Here is a 12,377-nt window from a genome sequence, read left to right as displayed (position 1 = left end):
GAGCTTTTAGAGTTGGGCAAAATAGGTATTGAACAAATGAACGTGTGTGTAATGGGATTTCCCCCCCCCCAAATATGAATTTATGCATTTTAAAGCTGAATATTGTTTTTATTGTAACATATCATAATGTTTATTGCAATTCTTATTATTTGCAGGTCTCTAATGAAGGTTCTACTGTATCTTGTGTAGTGGAACGCACCAGAGGGGCCTTGGATTCTGTTTTTGTGTATTACACTATTTCTCAGATTGATTCTTATGGGGTTTATAATACTGTTACTGACTTTGCTAACAGTAGTGGGATGGTAACATTCCTTCCTTTCCAGAGATCAGAGGTAAATCATACATTCCTTTTCAAGTTAATAATATAATTGTTACGCATTGCTGCTTTGAAATTTGGATAATATTTTTTTCTAATCTATTTTCCAGAATGCAAACTAATTTTGGTATATTTCTGGCTTTAACTGAAGGTTCATTGTACTAGTTACCAATGTACCTAATTTGTAGTTATTTTTATTTATTTACACTTAAATGAATGATGAATAACATTTAGAGTAGAAATGCTATAAAATATTTTCAAAGAACAGGAAGTATTAGATAGTCTCTGTAAGACTTTTATCATATTAACACTAAATTTTGTGTATTTTTTAAAAAATAAATGATTGTAAAATTTAGGGAAGTACCCTTTGACATCTGTATCTTCTATGATCCTAAACATTCATCTAAAATAGCTTGCCTGATATCCATTTTAACGTTCTTTTATTAATGTATATATCCTTAATTTTCCCAAACCTTTTAAAATCACAATAGAGTTTTTAAACTATATTTTGCATGCTTTATTTTTTTCTGTTTATATTTCTTTTAAGTATTCCTAAATTTGAATGATAGTTAATGCTGTATTTAACAGTTTTGCCTTATGTTGTTCATTTTTAAATTTCTCCTTTATCAGCTTTTTAAATAATGCTTTATTTGCATTAGTTTTTAAGTATTGAGATAGGATAACCCAGGGGTGTCAAACTCACAGCATCACGTTGTCATCACGTGACATATCATGACTTTTTCCCCTTTCATTAAACTGGGGGTGGGGATGGCCAGCATGTGATGCATCCGGCACACAGGCCGCAAGTTTGACACCCCTGGGATAACCTAATGGTTGTTGACCAATGAGCTCTTGACTCCATTAGAAAAACTTGTCAGGTTAATATACCTTTAAAATTGGTTGTAATATATTCTTCTGACATTGAAATTAGAGTTTCATGTATTCAACAATGTTTATGTAAAATTTTTTACACTTTTGGATTTGCTTTTTTAAAATGCAATGACAATACTTATATTTAATTTGGGTTTCTGTCTGTATCTTTATCCTATCACTTCCTGTCCCAGGTTCTGAATTTGCATGTACTTGATGATGATATACCTGAACTAAAAGAATTTTTCCAGGTGACATTAGTATCTGCAGTTACCGGAGATGGAAAAACAGGTTCAACCCCAACCAGTGGAGCTAGCATTGATCCAGAGAAGGAAACTACTTACATCACTGTCAAAGCTAGTGATCATCCCTATGGTAATAATTATAGGAGTAGTGTTCACACCTTAAATTTTATACTTAATTTGTACAGATTATTGTATAATTATTCACATATAGCATTCACGATGTAGACGGTTTGTATATGCTATAGATAGTTTGCTGGTCTGCAACATAATGCTACATTAATGCGTTAATATAAGACTTTTGAATTATTTAGCATTCTTCATCCAGTGCTGTATGTTACTAAGAATAAAACACCTGCCTAACTCTCACAGCATTTCAGACAGAAGACTAAACATAACATGGAAACCTTGTAAAATTACAGCCATTGTTCAACTAGCTACGTATCCTACTGTGTTTAATAAAACAGGCACAAATCATACTATCTAGCAAAATTTTTCCTAAACCATGATAATTTTAAATAAACTATTATATTTAGTTTTATATATGGCTGTGTTCCATCAAAATCAGTGACAGTATGTAAGAATTTTTTTAAAGCTGAATAAATATATGAGGAATCATTCTTTGTTGATTAAAATGCATCGTCTCCCCACCCTATCCCCAAAACAAATATGTGTCAGACACAGATTTAACAGTTAAAGGGATAAGGGGTGGGGGAAGTTGCAGCTTAATTAATGGAATCTATAGGGAAGGAGATGTTGCTGAGATTGAAGTGTCGATTATTTAGAACAGTGTTTCTCAACCTTAGCAACTTTAAGATGGGTGGACTTCAACCCAGCTTTGCTGGCTGGGGAATTCTGGGAGTTGAAGTCACCTATCTTAAAGTTGCCAACGTTGAGAAACACAGATTTAGAAAATGTAAATTTGGTCTGCAAAAGAGGCCATTAGAGACTGCCTTATCAATGCAGTGTTATAGATTTTTGGGTAACCCAGTCCTCTTCCATCTGTGCTTGTAATCCAGGCCACATTAGTATTACCACCTGGCTATTAGGTTCAAATCAGGGATTCATATTATAGAATGAAGCACCACTGGAGGATGCAGTGATGCAATTTCTATTAGTGTTGGAAGCATCAGCTATATCCAAGAGCAGCAGCAAGTTGTCCTATAGTGAGTTGACCATGGTGAGTTGTCCCACTGCGAGTTGGCTGTGGCAAATTGGCTGTAGTGAGTTGACTGCGGCAAGTTGTCCCATTCTGGGATGTAACTTCCTGTGGCTTGCCTCCTGTGGCATATATACAGTATATCATTTATTATTGTTTTGCTCTTTGAACAGTTGCTTTATATCGTTATAGATAGATAGATATTGTAGATAAATGTATACATAGATTTAATTAATTCCTATAAATAATTATTTAAATAATTTATACAATTCATCTCTAAGAATCAGCAGACATTCTACATAGTGCCTGCTTTTCCATGTTTCCCTTTTCAAGAGAGAAAATAGTTATCTTGAAATGAGAAAACATGGAATAGCAGACACAATGTAGAATGTCTGCTAATTATTAGCATAATTATTCACTATTAGCCTATGCCAACTGGAGAAAGCCAGTAATCTTTTTTGCTGGAATTTATTATCCGATTGCAAAATTACATATTTTAACATATTTTCCCATACTTTAACATATTTTCCCATAGCTGTATGCAGATTCAGTATGATTCAGATTCATGTGTAGCCCTGTCCAAATGGACATGGATCTTTATATATTAATTTATGTATCAGAAACAAATGTATTTTTATTAATAAGTGTTTTTTGCCTGCACTTAAGGCTAAATAATACATGTTTTCACTTGTCAGGTTTGTTGCAGTTCTCTGTTGGGCAGCCTCCTTCAGATACTGATGAAATCATTCTTTCAGCCACGACAGCACCCCACATTACTGTCAAGGAAGAAGTAGGGCAAGTCAGCTTGCTTGTTGTTCGAGCACAAGGCTTACTTGGGACAATTGTGGCACAATACAGAACAGTTGCACTAACAGCATTCAGCCCTCAAGATTATCAGGTATATGAGTAGCTCTATAAAAGGGTTGATAGAGGCCAGTTAGCTTCATCTGTATGAGTTTATTATTTATTTATTTATTTATTTTATTTATTTGATTTCTATACCGCCCTTCTCCCGAAGGACTCAGGGCGGTGTACAGGCAAGAATAAAACAGACGGTACAATATACAAATTTAAAATGCAGTTAAAAAACTTATTTTAAAATTGGCCTGAGAAGTAAAATATATAATAAGCTAAAAAACCCCATTTAAAATTAAATACTAAGAATTTAAAAATTTGTTAAAATCAATTTAAGCCAGCCCCGCGCGAATAAAAAGATGTGTCTTCAGTTCGCGACGGAATGTCCGAAGGTCAGGTATTTGGCGTAAACCCGGGGGAAGTTCGTTCCAGAGTATGGGAGCCCACACAGAGAAGGACCTTCCCCTGGGGGCCGCCAGCCGACATTGCTTGGCGGACGGCACCCTGAGAAGTCCCTCTCTGTGAGAGCGTACGGGTCGGTGGGAGGCATGTGGTAACAGCAGGCGGTCCCGTAAGTACCCAGGCCCTAAGCCATGGAGCGCTTTAAAGGTAGTAACCAACACCTTAAAGTGCACTCGAAAGGCCACAGGTAGCCAGTGCAGTCTGCGCAGGAGCGGTGTTATATGGGAGCTACGCGGAGCTCCTTCTATCACCAGCTGCATTCTGGACTAACTGAAGCCTCCGAGTGCACTTCAAGGGGAGCCCCATGTAGAGAGCATTACAATAATCCAAGCGAGAGGTAACGAGCGCATGAGTGACCGTGCACAAGGCATCCCGATCAAGGAAGGGGCGCAACTGCCGAACCAGGCGAACCTGGTGGAAGGCCCCCCTGGAGACGGCCGTCAAATGATCTTCAAACGACAGCCGTTCATCCAGGAGGACACCTAAGTTGCGCACCCTATCCTACTATTTAAATAGTATATCCAATCTGTACTTACGGTATCAATGTTTCAGAGTAAAGGGAATAGTTGGGATTGCTGCTAGTATACTGCTGTCCCTGCTACCAATGGGATTCTTGCCTCAGCTTCTACATTTCATGGCTGGATTGGCCATAGAGTTCCGTAGGCTGTTAGTGCCTGGGGTTTTTAATTTGACACCCTGTGAGGCTAAGTCCAAAGTGGCTCAGAGGTTTGTGGCCTCCATGGCAACCATGGACCTGTCCCAAGTAATTGATGGCTTGACATATGGCGGTCTCATGTGGATCTTTTAATATATATTTTCTCTTGCAGGCAATTACAGGGACCTTGGAATTTCTGCCAGGAGAAAGATACAAGCACATTCTTGTCAACATTACAGATAATTCTATCCCTGAGCTGGAAAAGGCTTTTAAAGTAGAATTGCTGAATCCAGATGGGGCAGGTAAAGGCTCATGGAATAATACTAACACATTCTGTCTCTTTGGAGACTGAAATTTATTTATATTTAATTTATTCTGGCAAAACTCTTTTCAAAAATAACTTGAATTTCCTTTTAAAAAAGCATTAGATTTTTAATTTTCTTTTGAAAATATTAGCTGCATATCTTCATTGTTGCTAAATAAAATACTCCACATAAACTAGCTACCCTATAGTATATGTTGTCAGGTACCATGGTAGTAGAGTATGTGTCAAAACCCTCATTTTATCTGACACGTGTTTATCTGAAGCTGCTCCAAAACTTGAAATAACAAGTATTCAATAGCTTTGGGGAAACCCCAGAACCAAAGCCAGTTCCTATAGTTGTCTACCTCTGATGCTATGAAAATATTATTGCACAGAAACTTCTTTTGCCGAATGTTTTCTTGGCTGATCTTTAAAAAAATCTAACCTGGTTAAAAAGGCAGCTGAGACACCCCTAGGAAATCCCTGGACTGTATAGACTAGACTGTGAAGTAAAAACACAAGAAGATGAAAGCAATGTGAAAGCAATTCTGCTTCGTTGCAAAGAAAACTGCACGGAGTTAAGCTCAGTTTGAGGAAGTCTACTTTGTAAATAAATGAAAACCCTTATTTGTTCTAGCATTATTTCCAGAACTTACTAATTCAGAGAATTTTGATTTATAGATTCTGCCTTTTCCAGTTTCTTTGCTTTTTTCACTTATCAAGTATCTGTCACTCTTAGTTAAAGATAGTTGATACAGGTAGCTAATGAAAAAAGCATCATCTTTGGCTTTTAGTAATTTTCCTTAAGGTTTTGAAATTCTCTTAATTTTTTTCAAGTTTATCTTCTTTGTTTGCTTTGTCCCAATTATTTTGAAATGCTGTCTATCATCTGCATTATATATGTGTATTGTGTATCTTTGTCTTTTTAAAGTTTCTGAATTCTTTAATGGTGGCAGTGGTAGTGGTGATGGTGATTTCTACTTCCTTCCTCCTGTCCATCAATATGGTAAGCAGTGATTTCTGGAGTTTTCCCCTGTCTCAGAAGTATGGTTCACTGTTTTAAACAGTGTTTTTCAAATTTGACAACTTTTAAGATGTGCGGTTGAAGGATGTGGTGGCTCAGTGGCTAAGATGCTGAGCTCGTTGATCGAAAGATCGGCAGTTCAGCAGTTCAAATCCCTAGTGCCGCGTAACGGGGTGAGCTCCCGTTACTTGTCCCAGTTTCTGCCAATCCCTAGTGCCACATAACGGGGTGAGCTCCCGTTACTTGTCCCAGCTTCTGCCAACCGAGCAGTTCGAAAGCACATAAAAAATGCAAGTAGAAAATAGGAACCACCTTTGGTGGGAAAGTAGCAGCTTTCCGTGCACCTTTGGCATTTAGTCATGCTGGCCACATGACCACGGAGACGTCTTCGGACAGCACTGGCTTTTCGCCTTTGAAACGGAGATGAGCACTGCCCCCTAGAGTCGGGAACGACTAGCACATATGCGTGAGGGGAACCTTTACCTTTACCTTTAAGATGTGCGGATTTCAACTCCCAGCATTCTGGCTGCAGAATGCTGCAAGTTGAAGTCAGCACATGTTAAATACTGCTTTAAAAACAACTGTACAGTAATGTACGAACATACCTTAATAAGAGCCTTTTTCCCGCTTCTTATTCAAAGCTGACAGATTGTTTGTCCCCTACTTCTGTCCCCTAGTTCTTCCCCAGACCCAGAAAAGGCAGGGAAACTTGCTGAATGAATTAAGCAACTGATTAGGAAAAAGGGTATCCTCTGAAATACCTCCATTTAGTATCTTTCAACCTCTGGAAGAAGATTTTCAATATTAGATAAATGCTGTGGTAGAAAAGCTGCCTTTGCTAAATAATTTTTGTCTAGACCTACCTGTGTGTTTTGGGTTGCAATTCAAACCTTTTGGGAAAATTAAGTAACCATACTTCTGTTTCAATTCAGTTGCATTTATTTTTATACAGGATATTAAACTTTGTATAGTATATGTGATCCAATTGTCAGAATTAATGTATGATATATATTTTTGTCCTTGATATCAGTAGGCAATCTGGGAATAGCATCTCATATCATAGTGACTATTGAAGCCTCTGATGATGCACATGGCGTCTTTGAGTTCGGTGCTGAATCCCTCTTTCTCAGTGGAATGGAACCTGAAGATGGAAGAGGAATCATCACATTTGAGGTCTACAGATGTAGTTCCATATACTGCTCTTGAGTTTGCATACTTTACTTGTTATGGAAATCCTCCATGGCTATATTCTTTTTTTTTTTCAAAAATAGGATTTCTTTTGCTGATAGCTGTAGTTGTCATGATCTCTATTCCCCTTCCCTCTAATATGCAGGGATACTTGGGTTTTATGACAGGAAATTGGAAATTCCTTATCTTTTACTCATTTATAGCACACATATTAGTGATACTCCAGTTCAGTATCAAGATGCAAGACTGACAGGATAATTATATACAAAGATCATGAGACAGGGAATTATGACTGTATAGCAGAAATATTATAAAAGCTGATGAGTGCGTATAAATCTTGTCTCAAATTCATTTTGCTGATTAAAATTGTGAAGATGTGTCTGTAATATGTAAAGTGGCACAGGAACAGGGGTGAAATGCTCCTGGTTTGGACTGGATTGCCCAATCGGGTAGCGATGGCAGTGGCTGGTTCAGAGAACAGGTAGCAAAAATCCCTGCCCCCACAATGCCCAGCTGAGCCGTGCGATCATCAGAGTTGTTTTTTTTAACTTTTAAAAGCATTTTTTCTTCGGGCGAAAAAATGCTTTTAAAAGTAGAAAAAAAGCCTCTGATGATCCCACGGCTCATCTGGGATTGTCAGAGCCTTTTAAAAGCATTTTTTCTACAACCTAAAAGGTTTTTCAAAGCCTCTGACGATTCCAGCTGAGTTGCCTGATTGTCAGAGGATTTTAAAAGCATTTTTTTACAACCTCTTGGCTGAAGAGGTTGTAGAAAATATGCTTTTAAAAGTAAAAAAAAAAAAAGTTGGGCATGCCCACCCAGTCACATTACACCCCACCACCAAGCCATGCCCACAGAACTGGTAGTAACAAATTTTACATTTCACCACTGCACAGGAACCTTTGTCTAGCTAACTGATTTAGTTATTTGTCTTACATGATACACTAATGATGAAGTATTGCTTTGCTTTTCAGGTTATTAGATATCATGGTGCATTGTCCCAGGTGATGTTATATTGGTTCATGGTGCCAAATGATACTGACGATGTGACTGCAACAAGTGGCAACATAACATTCCACGTAGAGCAAAGGAAAGCAAATTTAACTGTACATATTTTGCCTGATGAAATTCCAGAACTAGACAAGACATTTTCAGTTTATATCATTAATGTTACACATGGGCGGCTTGGAGTTCACACAAATGCTACATTGACTATTCTTGCAAATGATGACCCTTATGGATTATTGGTTTTCTCTGGAAAAAATAGGCCAATTAAAGTTGAGGAAGAAACCAAGAATGTCACCCTAACAATAGTAAGGTTGAAAGGTCATTTGGGAGTAGTCAAGGTTACATATAGAACTGTGTGTGACGAAGATGATTCACTCTATTTGCCATCAAATATTGCAAGGGCAACATTGGGAGAAGATTATCTGCCCATTTCAGGATTTGTAATCCTTCCAGCCAATGAAAGTGAAGCTACACTACACCTCCCTATTCTGGATGATGATGAACCAGAACAATCGGAATCTGTATTTGTTGAGCTTCTTGGTGCTACTTTAATAGGAGAAGTCAATCATCAGCCAAGTAAGGCTAACTCTGTCTTTTGTTCAGTAATGTTTAATGCAAAACCCAAAATTATATTTTCTTTACAAAACTATATTTAGCAACATTATACATGGCTAAAACCAATTTGGTTTAATGGTTAAGGCACTGAGCTAGGACTGACAAAATCTAGTCCTGTCATAGGCATAGAGCCAGCAAGTTGACTTTGGGCCATTCTTTCTCAGCCCTAGGAAGAAGGCAATCATTCTGAAAAAGTTGCCAACAAAAATGGATGGACTAGTCACCAAAAATCAAGATTAACTCTCTCATTTACACATTGTCACACATAACCATGACTATTCTGTGTCTTGGGTGGTTGTTTTTAACCACGGCAAATCCAATTGTAAAATCTGCTGCTGATTAATGACAGATTCACCTTACTGTAAAACAAAAGCTGTCTAGTAGAAACAACTGAATAATAGAGGAAAGTAATAATTGAAGCTAGAGCAGAGAATGTAGACTGGGATGTGCATATCCTCACCACATTTCCATAACATACATACCACATTGATAAAGAAATGAAATTATTTCTATTAGCCTTGAAGTTACAAGATCCATGCTGGTATTTTTAGAAATTCTGATCTGGTAATAATCCAATGGAAATAAACCATGAATATTGCTTTGTTCCTGTATTCCCTCACCCTCCATATTTATCTTCCTTTCTCTCTTTATACTGTATATGAATGGTTATTTGGACTGTGCAGGTAACATTGCTATAATTATTGCAAATCAGAAACAAATGTCCTTCAAAATCATTGCTTACCTTTCCACAACAGTAGATATAAGATTGTTATTTTATTGTGAAATTCTAATGTATTGCTATTGTAGAAAATAAATTGGAAATCCTTCAAATTGTTCTGTATTTCAGTTTCAGATTCTCCTCGCCTTGGATCTACCACTGATACAATTGCTCATATAATTATCAATGCCAATGATGATGCTTTTGGAACATTACAGCTCTCTGCACCAGCTGTCCAAGTACCTGAAAATTATATTGGACCAATAATCAATGTCACAAGGACTGGAGGAATCTTTGCAGATGTTTCTGTGAAATTTAGAGCAGTGCCAATTACAGCAACTGCTGGTAAGAGAGTGAAGAGATTACAATGCGATGGCAAAAATGTACAACAGTGTACACATACTTTAGCTATAAGCAAATGGCAAGAATACTATACAGTAGAACCTCTGGTCACGACCATAATTCGTTCCATAACTTTGGTCACAACCCGATTTGGTCGTGACCCAAACCTAATCGGCATGTGCGCTCCCATAGGGAGGGCCTCCTCAGGGTGCCGTCAGTTAAACAATGTCAACTGGTGACCCACAGGGGGAGGGCCTTCTCTGTGGGGGCCCCTGCCCTTTGGAATGAGTTGCCTCGACCTCCGAACGTTCAAACGCGAGCTCAAGACTCTGTTATTTCATCGGGCGGGGCTAGCCTAACGAAACTTTTAAATTGGGGTTTTATGATGGTTTTATGTTGGTTTTTAATTTGATTTGGCCAAATTTTTAGAATTGGTTTTTTAATAAGCTTTTAATGTTTGTTTATGTTTATGTTTTCATCTTTGGCTGTAAACCGCCCTGAGTCCTTCGGGAGAAGGGCGGTATAAAAATCCAATAAATAAATTAAAAATAAATAATTTTGGAAATTTGAAGCTTACAAAAAAAAATGGCATGGAAGGGAAAACTGGCCACGGGGGTGGGGGTGGGGAATATGATTTTTTTGGTGGGAACCCGATTTGGTCGTGGTCAGAAGTGTTCAAGACCAGAGGTTCCACTGTAGTATCAGAAAGCCTTATATATGCCTGCATGTCATAGAATCCTTAAGCATGTTCAGAAATTTTTTTGTTCTTGTTGTTGTTATTTGAGCATTTGTTGCTCATCCAGTTCAAACTACTGTATATCAATGATAAAATGGAGTTGTGTTCATTGGTCTGTTCCCATCACTCATTTTTGTTAACTGCTTCCATACATTGAAGCAAAAGATCTGAACTGGGGAGCACACTTTAAATACATGGTCAAGCTTCCCTCTTGATGCATCTCATTGATCCATCTCAATGTGTAGATGAGGCAGGAAGCCTTTTTTGACAGGTGACTGAAATGTTTACCTACCTACTTCATTCTGATATCTGCCAATATGGCTTTATAATGTGGTAAGATATAGAAATGTTTCAACTTGGAATAAGCAAAATAAACACATATAGAATAGCACATATGGTCTTTTGCTGAATTCAGGTTTTACACGATCATTCTATCATAAGTTTTGATTTAAATTTGCAAGTAGCCTGTTACTGTGTTAATTAACCTGAGATCCAGTTATATTGTTCTCATAGTAAAACAAATCAATTTGATGATAAGGCATGTCAGCTTTTGAAAAAAACAATTCAGAGCAGACAATACCAATTATCTATATGCATACTATTTTGGGTACCTGTTTTCAGTAGACCATGTGTGCTAACATTATCTCTTCAAAAAAAGTTTGGGTTGTAGCAATGTGGAATGGCTAAAAACATTAATGCCAAATGTTTTTATAGGATAAAATAGTTGGTATTGTTTCAAGCGTATTCTTCTCCAACTTTTCTCATAGATTCTGCTCATCAGACCTGAATTTCAAATAATATAAAGAAATAGTATCAAGTTTTTGAATAGGCATCTTTGTTATACACAGGTGAGGACTACAGCGTAGCTTCTTCAGATGTTGTCTTACTAGAAGGAGAGACCAGCAAAGCGGTGCCAATTTATATAATTAATGATATTAACCCTGAAAGGGAGGAGTCCTTCCTTGTGCAGCTGCTCAATCAGACAACAGGTGGAGCACAACTCGGGAGTCTAACTCAGGCAGTTATAACTATTGAGGCTTCGGACGATCCATTTGGATCTTTTGGTAAGGTGGCATTTAAATATTAATAAAACCATCTATGAATTGAAAAATAATAAATTTAATTAATAAATTTAAATCTACCTTTCATCTCAACAGTATTTCTTTTCATAATATTTTATCTTACAACTGGCCACTTCTTCCTTTTTTGAAGACACTACCTCAGAAACCATGATAAAGTACTGTAGATTATTGTCAATACTCTCACACCGGACTTTACAATTAAAAGTTAAGACTTAAACTAAAGATTACAGCCCATGTAATCCCTTTTTATCTTTTGAGAACTACTGTGATTTGAGAAAGAAAACTTTAGTGCTTCTCTCTACTCCCCTCTCTGCCTCCTTTCCCTAAATCTTAATCTAGCCTCTTGTGCACTCTGTGATATCAGATATCCTTTTGTGGTATTACATAAGACTTTACAAAAGCAAGATGAATATAAAACAAAAGAGAGAGAGCAAGAGCAGACCCTATTTTAAACTTACTTCTTAGTCTACTTCACAGGGATCTGATGAAATTAGAGTGGAGTGGAGAATGGAATGGAATGGAATAGAATAGAATAGAATAGAATAGAATAGAATAGAATAGAATAGAATAGAATAGAATAGAATAGAGCTGGAAGGGACCTAGGAGGTCTTCTAGTCTAATTAAAAGGTTTGTATTTTTCTTATTCACCTCAAGCAATTAGAATATAAATATTTAAATGCAATGATATTAAGGATATAGACCATCGTTTATTTTTGTTAACCAATAGTTGGAGAAAGATTCAGCTAACTAGCGTTCTGGTCCAGCACAGAAATTCTTTAATACTATTTAGAATTGGATTGG

At 37.1% G+C, this 12,377-nt stretch overlaps 1 protein-coding gene across 1 annotated transcript in view; it reads left to right on the top strand.

The window, feature by feature from the left end:
• Positions 1-12,377, top strand: part of ADGRV1 (adhesion G protein-coupled receptor V1) — a 307,496-nt gene that overhangs the window by 60,890 nt on the left and 234,229 nt on the right. The window contains exons 22-30 of the mRNA XM_058172618.1: positions 156-332; positions 1,381-1,561; positions 3,283-3,485; positions 4,732-4,861; positions 5,795-5,869; positions 6,921-7,060; positions 8,050-8,659; positions 9,546-9,761; positions 11,343-11,558. Coding sequence (XP_058028601.1) covers positions 156-332; positions 1,381-1,561; positions 3,283-3,485; positions 4,732-4,861; positions 5,795-5,869; positions 6,921-7,060; positions 8,050-8,659; positions 9,546-9,761; positions 11,343-11,558 — 1,948 coding nt within the window. The remainder of the gene's footprint in view (positions 1-155; positions 333-1,380; positions 1,562-3,282; positions 3,486-4,731; positions 4,862-5,794; positions 5,870-6,920; positions 7,061-8,049; positions 8,660-9,545; positions 9,762-11,342; positions 11,559-12,377) is intronic.

Source organism: Ahaetulla prasina, chromosome 2, assembly GCF_028640845.1.
Source record: "Ahaetulla prasina isolate Xishuangbanna chromosome 2, ASM2864084v1, whole genome shotgun sequence".
NCBI lineage: Eukaryota > Metazoa > Chordata > Lepidosauria > Squamata > Colubridae > Ahaetulla > Ahaetulla prasina.
This window is presented reverse-complemented; position numbering and strand designations above follow the sequence as displayed.